General features: G+C 39.8%; 1 protein-coding gene across 9 annotated transcripts in view; it reads left to right on the forward strand.

Moving 5' to 3' along the window:
- Positions 1 to 22,243, forward strand: part of UNC79 (unc-79 homolog, NALCN channel complex subunit) — a 226,044-nt gene that overhangs the window by 105,351 nt on the left and 98,450 nt on the right. For 7 of the 9 annotated variants that reach the window (XM_047864606.1, XM_047864600.1, XM_047864603.1 and 4 more), the window contains 6 exons: positions 2,612 to 2,769; positions 6,254 to 6,435; positions 8,859 to 9,060; positions 10,135 to 10,314; positions 11,810 to 11,875; positions 20,127 to 20,413. In XM_047864606.1, coding sequence (XP_047720562.1) covers positions 2,612 to 2,769; positions 6,254 to 6,435; positions 8,859 to 9,060; positions 10,135 to 10,314; positions 11,810 to 11,875; positions 20,127 to 20,413 — 1,075 coding nt within the window. The remainder of the gene's footprint in view (positions 1 to 2,611; positions 2,770 to 6,253; positions 6,436 to 8,858; positions 9,061 to 10,134; positions 10,315 to 11,809; positions 11,876 to 20,126; positions 20,414 to 22,243) is intronic. The other 2 variants (XM_047864607.1, XM_047864609.1) reach the window with 1 other exon arrangement.

A 22,243-nucleotide genomic window follows, 5' to 3' on the forward strand; every position in this document is an offset into this window, starting at 1 on the left:
AGGGGAGTAATGGAAAATAAAGCTAGAGAAGTAGGTTGGGATGCAAGTGTGAATAGCCTTGAAGATAAGGACTTCATTTTATGATGTTTGGAGATCTATGGAAGATCTTAAAACAGTGAACAGGGTCAGAGTTGTACTTTAATAGCATGAATATGGATCCCTAGAGAGGGATCCTTAGGGACCACCCACATTTAAGGGAGTGCAAAGAGCATATTGCAAGGGCTTTGGGAATGTAAAGATATAACACAGAACTTTCTTCTGAAAAGTTTATTAGAGAAGGAAGAGAGAGATAAGATATTTAGAGGGGAAAAGGAGTAGATGTCAAAGATTTTTTAGGATAAAGATCTGAAAATATTTATTGTCAGTGGAATGGCTCAGAGGAAAGGGAGTAGTTGGTAGAGCCAGGTCCTGGAAGGCAAGAATATGTGATCAAGAACAAAGGGTGGGTGGAAGAGAGGAAGGATGTTCTTTCCTTTGTAAGGAAATATATTTTAAGGAAAAGAGAAATAAAGTGTCAAAGAGAGCTTATTACTGAACCTTAAGAATAATGAGTGCTGGGGCGCCTGGGTGGCGCAGTCGGTTAAGCGTCCGACTTCAGCCAGGTCACGATCTCGCAGTCCGTGAGTTCGAGCCCCGCGTCGGGCCCTGGGCTGATGGCTCAGAGCCTGGAGCCTGTTTCTGATTCTGTGTCTCCCTCTCTCTCTGCCCCTCCCCCGTTCATGCTCTGTCTCTCTCTGTCCCAAAAATAAATAAACGTTGAAAAAAAAATTAAAAAAAAAAAAAAGAAGAATGAGTGCTAATGTCTTTTCCTGAGAGGGAGGAGGATAGAGATTAGGTTGAGAGCTCAAGGAACACGGGGAAAAGTATGGAATAACTCATAGAAGAAAGCAGCAGGGTGTCCACCAGAAGTAATCTAAGAATGACCAGCTTCAGGGTCAAGCTGAAATTAGTTAGCACCAGTTTGTGGTGGATCACGTTAGCAGGAATTAGTAGGATAAGTTAGTCCCGGGGGTCTGAGAGTGGATGAGAAAAGGGGGCAATGTGGGTTTATTCAGAAGTGGGGATTTGTGATTTTGGTAGAAGTCAGGGGGACAAGGAATTTCAGAGTAAGGAAATGGTTGACTCTGGGATCCAGGCTAAGATGGGAGGCAAATGAAATCAGAGGAGGATTGATATTTGGGAGAAAAATATGAAAGAGAAGGAAAAGAAGTCTTAGTTGGGATTAGGAATATTTTGGGTAGGAATACGGTTCAAACCAGTACAGAAGCATACAATAGGAAAGGTGGAGGGTCTCCAGAACTTTCCTCCTGATAAAATGGCGACTCTACAGGTATAATGGGAGGAGCTGGTGGAAGGGTAGACCTGGCTGAGCTGGATATGGGGAAGACTAGGACTGATCTGGACAGAAGGATGAGCAAATCCAGGCAAAAGCCATTGAAGGAACAGGGTCAGGAGTAGTTAGGCAGAAGCTCTGTGCATTCCATGGGAGTGGGAATCCTATGTGGACTGACTTTTGTTGTTAAAGCAGCATCTTACAGGCCATTGACCCAGGCCAAATCAATTGTTGGTGCTCTGGGGTCTCCACCTTGGCCTTTGGGCTACGTAGCCAAGGTTTTTCCTCAAAGTACCACTCTGATACCAAAGCCATGACGGACAATGATGGGATCTGGGGAAGGACATTATTTTCCTAATTTCAAACAAGGCTGCCTTAGAGAATTGGGAAGGCCATATAGAACTGGTGAGATCCAGGGGTTTTTTTGTGTGTCACTGAGATGGTTTTCTGTCAGCTCTAGTATATGGTTTGCTTCCTTCAACTACTTTGAAAAACCTTGGTTTTGTGTTCACTCTTAATGATTAAGGAAGGGGGAGACCTTGAATGACAGGCCTGCCAGTGTGTGGAGAGGCTGTTCTTAACAGAGAAAGAGTTGTTCTTTGCTAGAATAAAGAGGAAAAGGCTGCTGGGCAGGCAAAACCAACAAAATTCCCCAGATGTTCACTATAAGAAAATTTAAAAAAAGAATCACTTTCACTCCCAGAACTAATGTCAGTTTTGTATAGTGTTTAAGTCATTGCTCATTTATATATCTGATTTCTAATATACGATTTTTAATTTTTATGTTAATATGTAATATTAAGTGGTGTTTTCCTATGTTGTTACATAAAAGGAATCTCTTTAAAAAAATGAACAGAACAGAGCATAGGAAAAGTTTACCAGAGGTTTATAGTCTTGTGGATGACTGTAATTTCACCAAAAACATTCCTACCAGTCACTTGTTAATGACATTTCCCATAAACTAAGATAATTGTATTTGTTTCCTTTTTTTAAAAGTTTATTTATTTTTGAGACAGAGAGAGAGAGAGAGAGAGAGAGAGAGAAAGAGAGCATGTGAGTGAGTGGGGGAGAAGCAGAGAGAGAGGGAGACAGAGGATCTAAGCAGGCTGCACGCTGTCAGCATAGAGCCCGATGTGGGGCTCGAACTCACAAACTGTGAGATCATGACCTGAGCCGAAGTCGAACGCTTAACTGACTGAGCCACCCAGGCACCCTCATATTTGTTGTCTAGAAACATTATCATAACTTTGACCACTTTGCTTCTTGTTGTTTCCTCAGCCTGTGGAGAGTCGTCAAATCTGAGTTCTCCCAACTGTCTTCATTAGCAGTTCCTCTGCTTCTCCATGCTTTGTCACTTCCTCATGGTGCTGACATCTTCTGGACAATTATAAATGGCAATTTCAACAGCAAAGACTGGAAGATGAGGTTTGAAGCAGGTAACCTCTGTGTTAGCTTAAAAATTCTCTCGGGGTTACAAGGTAAACCAGATGTCCAGTCATGATGTCTCTTGTTGGCTTTCCCTTTTCTCCTTTCTTTTTAAAGAGTGCTGTCTTCCTTGCTAGTGTTCTTTGGTGGTTCAACTTAATCAAGCTTCCTCTATAATAGTATTTTGCAAAGTGGTTCTTATGGAGGAAGACCCTGTTCAGGTTTGCCTGGGATAGTCCTATTTTATGACTGTTTTCTAGGTACATTTATTAATTGTACAATTGTTTACTCTCAAATAGATCCTGGCTTGAATGATAAGTTATATAGTCAACATAACAACATGATATTATGTGGTCAACATAATATATAATACAACATGGTACAAAGTAACTGGGGATGTTAAAAGTGCAGATTTTTGGTAAGGCCAGGAATCTACATTTTTAACAAAGTCTGCAGGCAATTCAGTGAAGTTTGATAGTCTGCTGTTATGCCCTTGCCATTGAAACATCAGGGACCAAGTCTGTTGCAGTGATGGGTATAATTTCTTGGTGCTTAGAATGGCAGGTGCTCAGAGGAACATGGTAAGGAAGGAACCTGGACATGTTCTTATATAGCCTTGCGTCTGCTGCCTTCACTGTCATCCCAGTCTGCTAGGGCTCCTATTCTTAGGGAGCACCAAGCAGGGCCCACGTGCCATGGTGTGCCTTACTGAATGGTTCTGTGTATTTTAGTGTGTCCAAAATTCCTCCAAGAAATGGAAGTTCCATTAGATGAGTTGACTGTTATATGTTAAGAGATCATCTGTAATCTGTAGCCACCTCAAAGAGTTCTTATTTTTTAGTGCCAGGCGAATCCCTGGGGCTGGTTTATATGATAAATCCAATGTTGTCGCATTGGATGTCTAAATGTGAGTGTTTGCAGCCTCATTTCGAACTCTTCTATCTAACATACGCTTGCAGTTTCCCCATCGCTTCCTGCTTCCCATCACCCTTGCCTTGGCCCCTCTGCTGTCCATCTGAAATCCTCTTTCCTTCAAGGTCCATTCAAATGCTGCCTCCATTTGATCCTCTTTCAAATGCCACTAGTGAGTTCCACCTTCTTTGTTCCCTCAGTGGAAAGTTATTTCTTTATCTCTTGGTCTCCTTGGCATTTTATTTATACCTCATTAGTGGCATTTATAGCTTTAAAAATTACATTTCAGTTATAGCTGTGCCTGTCCTATTTCTTTTAGTTGACTTGACTTTTAAGCCAAGACTTGTGAATGACTCATATGTTAGTGTGCTTAGGTTGCTCGTGTAATAGCAGAACACCGTAGACTGGGGGACTTAAACAGCAGACATTTATTTCTCACAGTTCTGGAGGCTGGGAAGCCCAAGGTTAAGGTGCTGACACATATGGTTCCTTGGGAAGGGCTCCCTCCCTGTCTTGTAGATGACTGCCTCCTCTCTGTGTCCCACATGGTAGAGAGAAAGATATAAAGCTCTGGTTCCCTTCCTCTTCTTATAATGATACAAATCCCATCATGGGGGCCCTGCCCTCATGATTTCATTTAAACCTAATTATCTCCCAAAGGCCCCACCTCCAAATGCCATCACATTGGGGTTAGGGCTTTAACATACAAATTTTGGTGTGGAGGGAGAGGAACACAAACATTGAGTCTGTAACAATTCATTTTCCACTTACTTCCATCTTCCTCCAAGTACCTGGGATAGTTTCTTAGTTACACACACACACATACACACACACACACACACACACACACACACACACACATTTTTAAATATATAAATATATTTTTAAGTATATGTTTTTAAAATAAGTGAATTGGTGAATTTACTGATAAATATTATATGTACTAGATACTATGGGACCAATAAAAAGAAATGTAAGAGCAGATTCCTGCTCTCAAGAAACTACTAATTTAATTGATAAAGCCAAATATAAACATGTAGGAGGTTAAGAAACTAAAGATACAGGGGCGCCTGGGTGGCTCAGCTGGTTAAGTGTCCGACTTCAGCTCAGGTCATGGTCTTGCAGTCTGTGGGTTTGAGCCCCGCGTCGGGCTCTGTGCTGACAGCTCAGAGCCTGGAGCCTGTTTCAGATTCTGTGTCTCCCTCTCTCTCTACTGCTCACCTGCTTACACTGTCTCTTTCTCGGTCTCTCAAAAGTAAATAAACGTTAAAAAAATTTTTTTAAAAAGAAACTAAAGATACAAATATAACTCAAGACCACAAAAGAAGACATGTCGTACAGCTATATATGAGCACACAAATATCTTATGTAAATGAATAGGATGTAAATGAGTAGTATTTTTGTAGGAGTTCATGGGACCGAAAGGCCATTCTAGGTCAGAGTAGACTTTACAGAACAAGTAGAATCTCAGCAGCATATTCTTTAAGATGGTGCAATAGCCATAAGTAGAGAAGAACAGGAAGAATATTCTAGGCTGCTGGAATGCTTTCAACAAAATACTGAAAGTTTTATTTTCATGGCACTCTATTACTTAACTAGTTACTTTAACTTCTTATAAAGCCATGTTTTAAGGGTGCCTGGAGTCATTTAATATAATTTTTTCAATGTTTATTAATTTTTCAGACACAGAGAGAGACAGAGCATGAGCAAGGAAGGGGCAGAGAGAGAGGGAGACACAGCATCCCAAGCAGACTCCAGACTCCAAGCTGTCAGCACAGAGCCCAGTGTGGGGCTCAAACTCATGAACTGTGAGATCACAACTTGAGCTGAAGTTGGACGTTTAACCAACTGAGCCGCCCAGGCGCCCCTGGAGTCATTTAATATAGAGTTTCAGAATAATTAGACTGACTGACTTATGGAGTAGGGTGGGGGGATGGGTGAGATAATAGGTGATGGGGATTAAAGAGTACACTTACCATGATGAGCACTGAGCAATGTATGGAATTATTGAATCACTGTATTACACATCTGAAACTAATATAACACTGTGTGTTAACTGTACTAGAATTAAAATAAAGAAACTTAATTAAAAAAAATCTATCAAGTAAGAAAGCATATATTGCATATAAAAAATATGTGGCTGCTATAGCCCTGGGAAGTCCATTTGTTGTCATTTCACATCGTGACATATTAAGGGTGGAGTAGGGGATCTAGAATCTAAAGCCAGGCCTGGTGGACACCTCCTGTCTCCCTGTGTGGTCCACAGAAGGTCTTATGGAATGGACAAAGACATGAGCATGGAGACATTTTGAATAGTTTGAAATGTAGTTTGAATTAAACAGTGAGGAAGACCATAAAAAAAAAAAAAAAAGAAGGCAAACGCACAGGAAAGTACTGCACTAGGTAGAAATGGTCTCTGTTGCCAGATGAGATGGAACATGCAAGAAGGTGGCATTAAAATTTCCTTTTGGTATTTCAAAATAGTGTGTGGGGGCCCAGAGTTAACTTTTTCTTTATGTGTTCAGTTCTTAGCTTATTAAATGTCCCCCCCCCCCCTTTTCCCCTCTGCCTTTTACTTTGCAGTGGAGAAAGTGGCTGTAATTTGTAGATTTTTGGATATTCACTCAGTCACCAAAAACCACCTGCTGAAGTATTCCCTGGCACATGCCTTCTGCTGCTTTCTGACAGCTGTGGAGGATGTCAACCCAGCCGTGGCTACCAGGGCCGGTCTCCTGCTTGACACCATAAAGAGGCCGGCATTGCAGGTGACAGCCCTCAGATGTGTGTTATCTGCTCTGCAGATGGTGCTCTGGTCAACCAAATCGTAGCAGTATAAACACATACAGTAGTGATGATGATGATGAGGAGGAGGAGGAGGAGGAGGAGGAGGAGATGGAGGACAGAAACAGTGAGAATTTTCAAATGGGAAAATATCCCAGAACCACACCTTATTAACAGACCTTTTGTCTTTATTTGTCAACACTTTCTTTTCTTTGTCCATATGGCAATGTCACTTTTAACAGATATAATTATGGTATAACTTTTTTTTTTTATGGCAGATTTTTACACTAAGCCGGTTTATCTTATACTATTTGGCTGGTTCCTGGGCTGGGAGATCTTGTCTTTAATTGCTAGTTACTTTAAGAGAAATCTCCGTGATGAATTATTGTATAAATCAAAGCAAAACATGAGAAGGCAAATATGCTATCAAAATGAAACACCACAAATTAAAGTCAAAGGAACATGAAATATGAGACCTGGAGAGAGTTGTGCATTTATTTTGTTTGGCACCTTTATTTTATAATTGGAGAAGCCAAGTCTTGGAGAGATGATGTGACTTTTTATTTTTTATTTTATTTATTTTTTTTTGAGGGAGACAGAGCATGAGCAGGGGAGGGGCAGAGAGAGAGAGGGAGGCACAGAATCTGAAACAGGCTCCAGGCTCTGAGCTGTCAGCACAGAGCCCGATGTGGGGCTCGAACTCAGGAACCGCCAGATCATGACCTAGGCTGAAGTTGGACACTCAACCGACTAAGCCACCCAGGTGCCCCAGAATGTGACTATTTATTTATTTATTTATTTATTTATTTATTTATTTTAAACATTTTTTTTTTATAATTTTTTTTTCAACGTTTATTTATTTTTGGGACAGAGAGAGACAGAGCATGAACGGGGGAGGGGCAGAGAGAGAGGGAGACACAGAATCGGAAACAGGCTCCAGGCTCTGAGCCATCAGCCCAGAGCCTGACGCGGGGCTCGAACTCACGGACCGCGAGATCGTGACCTGGCTGAAGTCGGACGTTTAACCGACTGCACCACCCAGGCGCCCCAGAATGTGACTTTTTAAAGGACACAGAGTGAATTAGTAGTAGAATGGAGACTAGAACCTCCAAAGATCTGATCTCCTGTTTCCCCACAATGGCACCTGGCTTATTATTATATCATTATAATTAAAACTAATAATCATGGCAAAAGTTAAAATTTGTCAAATAGGTCCTGTCTTTCCAGGGCAGTGTATTAGAAGTGTCCCATCATCCATGGTCTCATTTAATCCCCACAATAACCTTGTGGGTTCCCATTTTATAGATAGAGAAGCTGAGGGTCAGAAGGGGTAGGTAACTTTTTCAGAGTCACATGGCTAGTACGTGGCAAAGCAAACTCAGGTCTGAGTCATAATAAAGTCCACATTCTTAACTATTGAGTGTGTACACTGCTTCCAATCCAGAGTAAACGTTCTTCCTCTAAAAGGGACCAAGAAGAAAGCACAGGAGCTGAGAAGTGAGATGGTTTTGCTAAGTGTGGACTCACATCTTCTCTGATAAAAATTCCCAGTTGTCTTCTGGATAGGCCTTTTCTGTTGGTCCTATCCCTGCTCAGGGTGTGGAATGTAGGAGGCACTCAACAGATGAGAGTTGAATGAATTAATAGAATGGTTGAGTGAAGCATGGCTTTTAAGTTTCATGGGTGGGGGGATGGGCTAAATGGGTGATGGGCATTAAGGACGGCATTTGTTGGGATGAGCACTGTGTGTTATATGTGAGTGATGAATCACTGAGTTCTACTCTTGAAACCAATAGTACACTGTATGTTAACTAACTTGAATTTAAATAAATAAATTTTAAAAGAGGAGCGGGGAGAATGGTAAGCAGGCTCATATACTAGAGAAATGGAAGCTCAATCCATTCCAACTTTGATTTTTTAAGATTCTATGTTCCACTCATATTCCAAGATGACAAGATGCGTTTACTTCCTTTCAGAACCACAGAATATAGCATTGAAAGGGAATTAGAAAACCGTATTGTGTATTCTACAATGTAGCTTTGGAAGTATGATTCTCTTGATAGAAACTACAGACATTGAAAAAAGAAACATTGGTTTGAGAGCATTTGGATCAAGTGGTTATTAGGGAATGCATCTAAAAACTAATAACATACATTTAATTTAGATTTCTGAACTAAAATTTAAGAGAGATTCTACAAGTAGAAGTTCCTCTTCTGTATTTTATTTCTACCAGACTTGCAATGAAAAAAGATTTTAGTTGGAGTATTCTACATTATATTATCCTATATTACATTATATGTATGGATTGAGGAGGTTACCTCGTTTTACTGACTTTGCTTAGTGTAGCTGCTTTGAAGTAGCTTAGATGTTTACATCTGACTTACCTTTTCTCCCCTCTCTGCCCCAGGGTCTGTGTCTTTGTCTTGATTTCCAGTTTGATACTGTGGTTAAAGATCGACCCACAATACTGAGCAAGCTTTTACTCCTGCATTTTCTTAAGCAAGATATTCCTGCTTTGAGCTGGGAGTTCTTTGTCAACAGATTTGAGACACTTTCTTTGGAAGCTCAGCTACATTTGGATTGTAACAAAGAATTTCCTTTTCCTACAAGTAAGCAAAAGAAGAGCTTGCCTTAAACAGTCACAATAACTGTTCTTGTACCTGCTAGAAAAGCAGACAATACTATGCCTGTAACTTAATTTCCCATTATGAAGGATACCCTGACTTCATGAACTCAGCTTATCAAATATTTATTGAGTAACTCTTTAGTAATCCATAGGTTAACCATTTTCTGGCATTCCAACCTCAAAACTCTTCTCATTTCCTTGAGGACCTATGATAACCATTTCTGATGGTGTGTTTCTTAAATATTATTCAGTCATCACGCAATGTTTGTGAACAGTTTTGTGAGATATATTTACACTTTGTAAATTCACTCTTACATGCTTATTAATCAGTTAGTTACCTACAGCTCTAAATAGATGGGAAAAGTTGGTCACTCAACCATTTATCCAGTGATAATAAAAATTGGACAATGCAATCTTACAGTCTAAACAGAAAAATCATAGGTGAGAGGTGCTTGGGTGGCTCAGTCGATTGAATGTCTGACTCTTGATTTTTGGCTCAGGTCATGATCCCAGGGTCGTGGGATTGAGCCCTGTGTCCAGCTCTGCACTGAGCATGGAGCTTGCTTAAGAGTCTCTCTCTCTTCCTTCTGCCTCTCTGCTCCTCCCCCCCACTTGCATACTCCCTCTCTAAAATAAAATTTTTTAAAAATTAAAAATAAGAAAAAGGGAAAATCATAGGCAATAGTCATGATAGGCAATAGCGATGACTTTTTTTTTTGAGAGCGAGAGTGCTGGGAAGGGGCAGAGGAAGAGGGAGAGAGAGAATCCCAAGCAGACTCCATGCCCAGTGCAGAGTCAGATGCAGGGTTCCATCTCATGACCGTGAGATCATGATCTGAGCAGAAATCAGGAGTTGGATGCTTAACCGACTGAGCCACCCAGGTGCCCCTATAGTGATGACTTTTTATATAAGACCCACCACAGAAAGAGAGATGAATGATTCATGTATCCATGAAAGATGTATTTTAATCTTGAAAATATACACAGATGGATTGTTTCAAACTAGTTGTGCTACGTAGCCTGTTAAAGAAAATAACATCTGATTCCTTTTGCACAGCTATCACTGCTGTAAGGACCAATGTCGCTAATCTCAGTGATGCGGCATTGTGGAAGATCAAGAGGGCTCGTTTTGCGAGGAACCGCCAGAAGAGTGTGCGTTCTCTGAGAGACAGCGTGAAGGGGCCTGTGGAATCCAAGAGGGCCCTCTCCCTCCCTGAGACCTTGACCTCCAAAATTCGTTGAGTATCTTCTTCCATCCTTCCTTGAGATCTGTTTAATGTCTTTCTCAGGCTGCCTTGTCTTGTCGCATGTTCACAGAGAGTAGCATATTTAGCAAACTGAGCTCCTTCAGCAGTTTTGGGCTTCAGATTCTCTAGAGGGTCACCCCAGGGATGGGGGTGTCAGTGCTATGGGGGGCTTTTTCCAGTTTGTGGGTGAAGCAAAGCCCTGGTCCAGCAGTAGATTGTTTTGAAATGTAGACGGCAACAAATCCACTGAGGCCTGGCCAGAAACGCAGAAGCCCCATTCGCTCCTAAGTGCTATGATACGAAGGTGTGCACGACCAACCTTGTAACCAAAGAGCTTCCCCAAGAAGACGTAGACAGGTCAGACCCATGGCAGCGGAGGAGGCAGAGTGGAAATTTGGCGTACATTTGCTTTTCATGCGTGATGGAGACAGTCAAACAAGCTCCCAGACAAACCAAAAATAAGGGTTGCTTTTGAAAAGGAAGAACCAGGCTGAGGAGAAGTTGAATTTCTGCACAACTTCACCAGATAATTTATACATAAAAAGAAGCTTCATCGCCAACTTAAAAAAAAAGACCACGTATACTTGTTTTCTAAAGGTCTTTCTTTATATTGCACTTTGGAAGAGAACAAAAATTTCCCTAAATTACCAAATGACTAAATGACCACTAATGATTAGCAATGGCTCATGAATGACGAATAATTAAAAATTCATAACTAAATCACCATACCAGTGAATGGGGACATTTAAATACGTTACTAACTTGTAAAATTTATTAAATGATTTAATTTTTAAACAACTGCTGTGATATCCATAACACAACCCCATAAGACATATTTCTTATCCTGTCAGAAGTGGAAAGGTTTGCTTTTTTCATTGGCATTTATTAGAAGACAGCCTTATATAGCATAATCATTTTGAATCATAAATATGATTTGATTTTATTTATTGCATTTTTCTCTAATTTATGACAAGCTATAGAAATGTGGTTTTGTGAAGTTTGGAAGGAGTCAATGAAAGCCCTTTAAGCCATCAATAGCTCAGTTTTTCAGGGAGCAGAGATAATAGCAGGTGGCCTTTTAGGAATAACCTGTATTAGTGCTAGGCTACAGGGAAGACTGAATCAGATCCTAGAAACTGATATCTAGATTAAATAAATGACAATTTCTATGAATTTCTCAGTTCTCTTATAACTTAACTCGTCACTTTGGGGATATAAAGTTCGTTTATTGTTCTTTCTTGTTAACTGACTCCACATAACAATTTTGAAGATTAAGAGTTGAAGTAACATTCAAGGATGTTCTTGAGATTCACATAAAACCACAAAGCTTTTGTGACTCAAACATCTCTTGTGCGACATTAATTACAAATGGGACAACGAAACTTAAACATGCCCCTCCTATCCAGTGAGTTAGCGCTGAGTGTATTTTCTAGGCTCAATTTGTTTTTAATGCTTATTTAAATAGAGTTGTTGTTGATTTTTAAGCTATGAGGTTGACCAGGCATGAGCAGTCTGCTCCAGCTCTCGGTGGGACACCCGAACAGACACCAGGTAGGTACTTCTGCCGTGGAAGGGCTGTGTGCAAGTGTCCATACCCCAGGTGCACAAGGTAAAGAATGCAGTGCCTGTAACTGGACCAGAGTGCTAGATTTAGGGTTTGCAAACTGGAAGGGTCTTACCCCAGAGGCTCAAGCATTTGAGCCCCTGACATAGCAGTTCTGTCTCTCTTAATATGGGCGGATGACTTTTTGATCCCATTCACTTTTGGTCCAGTAAGAGGTATCACATTACCTGAATATGCACTTTTTTCCCAGAGAGCCGTTATGACTAGAAGTATACATTCTACTTATATTTGTATGTGTATTTACACATAGAAATATTATGTTCATCTATACCTGCTATAGGAAAAAACATACATTTCATTTACATTTTAAAAGGTTATACATTGGAGCCACCATCACTCACCCATCCCCCGTAGCCATCCTTGATTATTTGCGACTCTTTGCGCATTTCTGTGTCTCCGAGGAAGGAGGATTTCAACTATTTGGAAGACCATAGGATCATGTTCAACTTGGTTCAGTGTAACTACCATTTGATGTCCCTTGAGAGATTACAGTTTATCATGAAGGATCCTAAGGATTGAGGGGGCACTGGCAAGGCTGGGACAGATCGAATATTGTCTGTACAAATGCCACAGTGCATTGGGAGGGTTATGAAGGGTCTGAATACCTGCTTTTTTGTCAAAAACAAACTTGGTAATTACCACCCATTTATCATGCTATAGAACATTTGGTTTTTCATCTAAGAATAGTTTTAAGATAAACTCTTCAGAATGGCCTCAAAAGGAAAATTTCAAGTAAGGAGGCTTTTCAAGACCGTGTATGCTAAGTGTTATAAAAAATGATGCCAGAAGGAGAGGCAGCTAGGGGTGGAGTGGGGGGGAAGAGAGAACCCCAAAGATTATGAATGCCAATGACAGGTGTTGGCCGGAGTGTATTTTCTCTTAAAATTGATGAGAAAGAAGGATCAGCAAGCCCTTGGCTGAGGCCCCCTACCTTGGTTTTTGCATTGCTCATGCCTCAGCTGTACTGGGATTTAAAAAAGAATAAAAGTAACAACCTCTGACCCTTAGCTTCATTACCAATGTGGAATCCATCCAGTTTCCCTACAATGAGATCTTTTTGAGATGAGTCTTAATGCAATTTCATAAGTTATCTTTTATTTTACCCCATCTTTTCTTTTTGTCATAAGTCTTAGTTGAATTAATTATTCAATTAAAGTCTCTATTATTATTACCCATTTTCACAATCCAACCAAAAGACTCCTCTCACTTCTCTTTGGGGAAATGTATACATATGTTTCTTGAAGTTAAAAAAAAAAAGCCTTCAGGGGCACCTGGGTGGCTCATTCGGTTGGGCATCCCACTCTTGATTTCGGCTCAGGTCATGACCTCAAGGTTCGTGAGATGGAGCTCCTCATCGGGCTCTGCACTGACAGTGCAGAACCCACTTGGGATTCTCTCTCTCCCTCTCTCTCTGCACCTCCCCCTCTCTTTCTCTCAAAATAAATAAATAAACATTTAAAAAAAAGCCTTCAGGCCTTTAATTGTCCCACCAAAAGTGACCAGATAGAAATGGGGCAGATAACAGCATTTTTTATATTAAATATAAAGGTAAAGCTCCTGGAAAGGTAATTTACACAACACCACCATAATAAAAACTTGTTTAGATTTGGAAACAACTGGCTTAGCTTAAGAGGCCATTTCAAACTAGTTTTTCATTTTTGCATTATTGTTTACTAGACAGTATATTTTTTACCTTGGGAGCAAAGACATGCCAGGATAATCATAAGATTATACAGGATGGTTTAAGATAGTAATTAAATGGAAACTGAAGAACTTGTTACTTGCGGAACATACTTTTGTTCCGTCCAAGTCTTGAGCTTCTCTGTGCAAGACCTCTTATTGACTGGGCCTGAAATATAGCATATGCCCTTTAATTATGCAGCAAGACTTATTTTAATTGTTGTTTAGGCTGAGCTTTTTGGCATTGGATTTGGAACTAATGGCTTTTTTATCTTAGCTTTTACATATAACATATGGCAAATTTTGCATCAGAAATACACTTGTATAGAAGGTGTACTTCACAAGGCTAGTGAAGAGCTTCATTCCTTTATGACGTTTATGAGTCAAATCAAAGACCTTTGCTCATAAATGAAATTCCCAGGAAATTATAGCTGGAAAATTAGAGGTATGTTAACATTCTCATTTTACAGAAGAGGAACCTGAAGTTCCCAGAAAGGAACACGTTTCACAAGCTGTTGGTGACAGATCTGGGTCTCAAGCCCAGGCGTCTTGATCTCTGGTGCAAGGCATGCATGGTAACTGCCAACTGGAGCTCAGCACCTTTATTCAATCCTAATTGATGAAATATTCAGTTTCACCTGCTAATCTGAAATTGGTATAATTATAATTATTTATAAGGTATATTTTCACTGATTCTGTGAATACCAGGAATTACCTTTGGTGATTCAGAATACCTGTTGAATATTAATTGAATATAATACAACAGTTTGATAGGTTGTAACAGCCTACCAGTGAAAAACTAGTATCCACCCATGTGGTCACGGGGAGCTTAATTATAACCTGTTCCTCATCCCCCAGAATAAAGAATTAAATAATGATAGGTATATAATAATAACATTTCATATATGTATAGTACCTCTTTATCTACTAAGAGGGTTTTTAATATGAATAATCTAATTTTGATTTCACAATTCTGGATATGTATAAAGTATTATTATTATTATTAATTTTGCTTTACATGTAGATATGAAAACTGAGGTCCTCAGAGATTAAGTAATTCTGCTTAGATAATTTGCTCAAGATCACATATAACTAACTAGTTGGAGACTAATGCTTGAGTTCAAGAGACTTGATTTGCTTTCTCTCCACTATAACTACCTCTTGATGCATTGATGTTAGGATGTTCCTGCCCTGTACCACATAAAGACTAGTCTGGTTATGGAGCTAACCTGGGCATTCATTTCTGCTACAGTGTGCCTTAAGGTCATGAGCGTCCACACCAAAAGAACTTCCCATTTAGGATCCCCAGATTGATCTAGAAGTATCCTAATCCCTAAAGCAACATGGGTACTCTCATTTCTACTCCAGCCTGCAGAGAGATCTTGAGATCTCTTGGTCTGAATTTGTATCAACAAGAGGTGTCCAATGCTACATAGCGTTGGTAAAACTCTCTTGTATGGGCCTCTCCTGCCCCCCCCCCCATTAGTGTCCCAGCCTAAAACTCCAAATTACTTCATTGGAAGTAATTTGGAAGGGCTCTCTCTTTTCTTTCTAGAGGTGGTTGATAACTCACATCTTCACTAACTTGCAAAATGCCTATTGATCATTAAGATCCAGTAACTCAAAGAGAACAGTTATTTTTATAGGAATGCCCTGTTTGAAATAATCATTTTGGGAAATGATAGTTTCTATTGAACAAACATTTATTGGCCACCTGCAATACTAGGAAATATGAAGAATGCAAAGACACATCAGAAATTTTTATATTCTCAACTTGCTTATAGTCAAGTAAGGGAGATAAAGGATGAACCATAAGTAAGCTCTCTTCCAGAGTGAATGTGACAGTGCTACAGGTTGGTTCACATCAGGTACAGCAGGAAGAGACTTGGGGGGCAACGGCCAGGTCTTGACTGGTGGATAGGGTGGGAAGGCATGGATGTGAGATAGGAAGAGGCAAAGGCAAGGATGGGGAGCACATGACAATATGGAGTTAGTCACTGGCCCCAGCTTTACAGCCCTTTTGTGTCTGTGCACACACACAACAGAACTGTGAATGAAGCTTTAAGTTGGGTTGATGGGCCAGGGAGATCGATGAGGTGGTGTCATTAGAACTATCAACACAATACACACTCGTTTATAGTGCTTGACCATTGGTTTCTCTGAACAAATGCAGAGCAAGCTCATGGAAGTGTGCTTCCTTCCTCTACCTAATTGTCACTTGTTGGCTTGACAGGGGGGTCAGTGAATCCACTTACACAGAGGAGTATTCCCTATTTCCCTAGCTACTTCCTTGCTGTTTGGGGACCTCATCAGTTTTTTTCCTATATAGAAGAAGTATTTATTAGAGATATTTATTTGAATTCAGTGTACTTAGACACTTAGGAATAATAAGCATCTAGTATATGTCAGAACCTGCCCCATGTTCTGTGAGTGGTATAAAAATGGGTAAGACATAGCACTCACCTTCAAGGAGCCTTTGTTTCCATAAGGGAAATAGGCAAATGAGTAAATAAAAAGTTCTGCCTTATCAAAAAGAATAAAATCTTGCCATTTGCAACTATGTGGCTGGAACTAGGGGGTATTATGCTAAGAGAAATTAGTCAGTCAGAGAAAGACAAATATCATATGACTTCACTCATGTGAGAACTTTAAGACACAGAAGAAATGAACATAAGGGAAGGGAAGCAAAAATAATATAAAAACAGGGAGGGGGACAAAACAGACTCTTAAATAGAGAGAACAAACAGAGGGTTACTGGAGGGGATGTGGGAGAGGGGATGGGCTAGATGGGTAAGGGGCATTAAGGAATCTACTCCCGAAATCATTGTTGCACTGTATGCTAACTAATTTGGATGTAAATTAAAAAAAAAAAAAAGTTCTGCCTTGCAGTTTGCCACATGAGAGTTAGGAAATGATAATGGAAATTTCCCCCCATTCTTCTCTCCCATCTTCCCTCTTCTCTTGTCTTTGGGGATTTATAGAATTTAGGGATCACACCCTAAATTCTGAGAGGCTGAGAGGAGGGTGGGGATATGTAGTAAGAATGGCTTCTGAGATTCATAGGATGAGATTGGCTGGGGTTGGGGGTGCTGGGAGAGTATATCACCCTGAGCAAAGATACAAAGGTGGGAAAGTATTGGCTATGTTCTGAGATCCACATGTAGCCCAGCTTGTAAGAATGTTGACCATTTGGGGTGGAGTAATAGGAGATAAGTCTGGAAAAGCAGATCCTGATCCTGCCTGGTTTCAAATCATCAAATAAATAAAATTATATTACACTTTGGAGTTTCAATCAGTTGTGCCACTCTGTGGACAGATTATGATGGAAACAGTCCATGATAAATTTATGGTAGGAGTAACTCTGCCTCATGATTATAAAGATACTTACATTTTTCTTTAGAGAAATGGTAAAAGCAAAAATTCAACACATTAAATCTCCATAGTTAAAAACAGATACAGGAATTTCATAGACTATGATTCAAAACTAGAATTCCAAAGTGTTTTAATTGTCACATCTTAGAGAAAATATCATAGTCCTTCAGTTTTAAAATGGAAATTCCATACCCTTTGTAGATAACTGAGCCAGTAATACTGTCCTTATCAATAAAGAAAACTCCAGCTTTTCTAAGCTCATTTTTCTTAGGGATTTGATTAAGGAAACTTTTTTTTTTTTTTTTTTTTTTTTTATGGAGAGTGTCCCAGTGACAAACTTATGCTGTTGTAAAGAAAGATAATAGACACGGCATAGACTTGCAAAGCCCACACTAGAGGAGTGAATTTTGGATTGAAAGATTTTTTTTTCCACTTTATGCAAAAGGTTTCATCAACTATTTCTTGTTTTTGTTTTTTTTTTTTCAGTACATTTAATGGTTAAAGATCACTCGTTATTGCTTATTCAGGGGAAGCAAAGAAAGAGCAGCAAACTTAAAGCTAAAACACTGAAGATCCATGAAGATATATTTCAAATGGAAATAGGGCATTCGTGAAGTGGTACTTAATCGTTAGGAAAATAGGATTTGACCAGAAAGGTTAGGTTACATACTTTTTGAACGAACGTCTACTTACAATGGGAAGGATTTTGAAATATTTAAAAGATGAAGGTCTGATGATTTGTTTTCTAGACCTGAACTAGGATGGAATGATATGAGGAGCCAGTGTCTTAGTTCAGCCTTGTTTGGAATCCCGTTACTTCTGTACTGAGGTCCCTGGATACTCAGGGCCATAAACAAAGAGCGACTCCTTCGCAAACGCTCCTTCGTTCCATTTTTAACACGGGGATTTTGGAGTCTAGCCAGTCCGAACTTGGAGGTGGCTGCACAGGACAGTGATACAAAGTCCCTTAAATTTTGCCCCCACCCCCACCCCCAGCTGAAATAAATTGAGGAATGGAGCTATATTGTAACAGCCATCACTTGCTGTTACAATAACATTGAACCCTGCAGGGGGCCTACATTCTCACACTTGTGACATTCGTGGCCTGATCTTGCCCAAAGCAATAATTCCTTCTAGTTGTAAAGTAATAGTCTGGAGAAGAGAAAAAAAAAATCAAGATTAAATATTTTTCAATGCCGGAAAGATGGTTCTCTAAACTTTTCCTATTTTGTTTTATGAGGATTTACATAGGTATTGCTTTTGGTCTGATCTTCTATTTCAGACATTTAATTTAATTGTAATATGCAGCAATGTTTCACATTTCTGGCCTCTTGGTAAAATAGGGTGTTCCATATAAATGACTTATTTTTTCCTGATGACTGATGTGTGCCTCATAAATAATGGTGTTAGCAAATTATTGATCACTGTCATTGATGCATATAGAACACTGTAATAAACAGTCCTTAGGTTTTATAGGAATAGTTTTTGGTGAAACCTTCTCTAAAGCACATTGCACACATTTACTCTTCATACACAGACTCTATGAGACAGAAAATGTTAATGTCCTAGGGTCCTATTGAAGTTTGTCGGGTGGTTTCCCCTAAATGAGAGGCTCTTAGACTTAGTTGACAATGTTGCTGTTCACCCACTGCCAATGACCCCTTCTCAGTGTATCACTCTTGAACAGACAAACATTATTCTGAGCATCTGGGGAAAACTAGACAGCCAAGCTTGTTACCTCACATGTACTTCTAAACTAGTAAATTCTGAAGTTGACATTACTTTCATGCCACTGCTCTAGGGAGGTGTTTGGCCTTGAGACAGCTGGTTTCCTCAGTCCCCAGAAGTAGTATTTCCTCTTTCTCGTTTCTCTTGGGTGTGTCCTGCAAGATTGAGACTTGACCAAATTAGTTGAGGAGTTAATGGATATAAATTACTACCTACCTCCTCTTTGTAGCCTTCATCCCACAATTATACCGGATATAATCAAGGTCTGGTTTATAATGGTTTGTAACCAAAGCCTGTCATTGTTTAGCAGAACTTTTCTGGCAGAATGAGAGACGAGAGTGCTGGTGTGTGTCACCTAAGCCACCAGGCAAAAACCTTGTTTTCAACTGAGAAATTCTGATGTTGCCTGTCAAAGAAAGGGCACGAATTCAAACCCCAAATAACCCTTGAATAAGGCCCCAAACATAAATATAGAAGAGCTAATCTCACTCTTCCTTCACCAAAAGTCCCAAACCAAGCCAGATCAGAAGAGGCAGAAAAACAAGTGGAGACAGGGTATAATTTTTGACTTTGAAAAATAACAGAGACAAAGTCAGTGTCAGGGAGCTGCTCAGATACAATTATTTGTTAGGTTAAGAGTAAGTCAAGGACTGAGGTATTTTTTCTTTCCATGTAAACTCTCAGCTCACCTTCATGTGATACTTTTCTGTTTTCAAAAGCTCATGCTTCTTTCTTTCTGTCTGTCCCCTCCCTTATATGTTTCTCATTACATATAGCAGGGACTATAATTTACTATTTATAACTTTGACTATATCCTTCAAAGAGCACACACTGCTAATATCTCAGGATTTGGAAAAGAAAACTTTACTCCCCCACCCCACCCCCCGCCACCCCAACCAGCTGATTGATGAACATATCTGAATTGAGATAATAGTTTAAACAAAATAACTCAGTGGATGTCTTTGTGCTCAGTGGATTTTAGGATATTATTTTTGTGGTTATCTTTATGTGCTTATTTTACAAAGCTGGAAGAGAAACTTATCTTTATCATTGAGGATAAAACTTTGCCCAGAGACTTAAAAAATTGCTAAATGCAAAGCTTATTTAGGTATTTTTATTGCTGTTCAAAGATAACCGTGCTTTCTAGTACCTTATTTTTATTTCTATTCCCTTATTACTCCCAAATTACTTGGTCGTGGATGGACACAATAACGTCCACCCCTGGACTAATGCTTTGCTCGGTAGCCATAGTTTGCCTTTAAATTTGTCCAGAACAGACCCTTTCAATATTTAGTGGAAGCAGCTAGAATGGTGCTTTATTGACACCATTTAGTGTGATTTTAGTGTGAACTTCCCTGTGAGGGAGCCACTCACTGATGACCTTTCTTGCACTGACAGGACAACAGTCTCCTGAGAATGACAACACCATCAAGGACTTGCTCCCCGAAGATGCTGGGATCGACCACCAGACAGTTCACCAGCTGATCACAGTGCTCATGAAGTTCATGGCCAAGGACGAGAGCAGTGCCGAGTCAGACATCAGCAGTGCGAAGGCCTTCAACACAGTCAAGCGGCACCTGTACGTCTTACTAGGCTATGACCAACAGGAAGGTTGCTTCATGATCGCACCTCAAAAAATGCGCCTGTCAACTTGCTTTAATGCGTTTATTGCAGGAATTGCCCAAGTAAGTGTAAGCTTTCGGGAGCCCTGTTGTTGGGGTTTTAGGAGAAGCAAGTCATTAAGTTCCATTTGGCCAACATTGGTTTTGTGTAAAGGTTTACACAAGTCACTTTATCAGGTGGGGGTGTGTGGAAAGGGGTATGAGATGAGTAAGACTTACAGGGAGTATAGAATTTTGGGGTGGGGGCAGGAGTGAAACATACCTAACATAAAATTTACCATCTTAGCCACTTTTAAGTATATAATTCAGTGGCATTAAGTGTATTTGCATTGTTATGTAACCACTGTCCATCTCTAGAACTTCTTCATTATCCTAAACTGAAACTCTACCCATTAAACAGTAAGGGAGTGTAGAATTTTTGTTTCTGGGTTTTTAAAAATCTCGTGTCTTTTTTGGCTTCAAGTGGAGAATTGAGTTAATCATACGACTTACTCCATGTTACATTATCATCACTGGCTTTTTCCGTGTTGTCTGTTACTGCTCACTGCCGAATTTTACACCATGGTGTACATTTACCATGCTTTAACTATCCAGTCCCCCCGTGATGGATAGTCATTCCCCCAGTGATGGACACTCATATTGCTCCCATCTACTCACCACTCCATACAGCTCAGCAGTGAACATCCTGCACACGTATCTTATCCACCACTGTGAGAATTCCTTTCAGATACGGATAGAGGGCAGAATTAATGTTATTATTGGGTATATGTATGCCTAATTTGACCAGTGCTACAAATCTCACTCTCCAGAACCAATCTGCAACGGGTGTCGAGCATGGGGCTAGAGAGAAATTGATATGAATTTCAACTCTGCCACTGTTATTAACTGTTATGGCCTTAGGCATCCCCTGCTTCTTTGCTCATTAGTAACAGATTTTTGTTTTTGAAAGATTAGAGACACCATATTGCAAAGCCTTTAATCAGTGCCTGTCTCATGGTAGGAGCTCAGTGATGGTAGCTTTTATCAGTTAGTTCGAATAGATTGTAATATAATGAACACAGATAAGCAAATTGGCAGCAATATGTATGTAGTTGTTTTTTGCTGATCCTGGTAACTAGACGGATCAGCACGAATACTCAGTTGTTTATGATGAAGGGATCCTCCATTTCAGGAACAGACTCCCCTCCCTTCCTCTTTTCTTCCCTCACTACTCTCTTTTTAAAAAAAATTTTTTTTTAAAGTTTATTTTGAAAGTGAGAGAGCACAAGCAGGGGAGGGGCAGAGAGAAGGACAGACAGAATCCCAAGCAGGCTCTGCACTGTCAGTGCAGAGCCCGATACAGGGCTCAACCTCATGAACCCTGAGATCATGACCTCAGCTGAGATCAAGGGTTGGACGCTTAATGGACTGTGCCACCCTGGCACCCCCTACTCTCTATATTTATATTATGCATATTTATTTTAATAAAGCAAAAGATTAAATACTAATCTCCAGGAAACCCATGACAAAATAAGTCACTAACATTTTGGTGTATACTGCTGGCTCCAAATTTATATACATTCATATATACATATATACATGTATATGTATGTGCACACATATTTTCTACAATAATGGGATCATATTATACATGTGGATAAATATATGTAACCTCTTTTAAACTTTATTATGAAGTCTATATCATGTAAATAAATTTGTATCATATCCCATTTCATGGCTACGTAGTGTTGTCATACAAACAATCTTTCACTTAACTAATCTCGTATTGTTGACTATGGAGGTTATTTTCAAATTTGGAGTGACTATAAGGCTGGATATCTTTATGTATACATCTTGCAACAGTTGTCTGATTTTTTCCTTAAGATTTATTTAAATCTGTATTGGGGGCTGTGA

The sequence above is a fragment of the Prionailurus viverrinus genome, chromosome B3 (genome assembly GCF_022837055.1).
Source record: "Prionailurus viverrinus isolate Anna chromosome B3, UM_Priviv_1.0, whole genome shotgun sequence".
Lineage (NCBI taxonomy): Eukaryota > Metazoa > Chordata > Mammalia > Carnivora > Felidae > Prionailurus > Prionailurus viverrinus.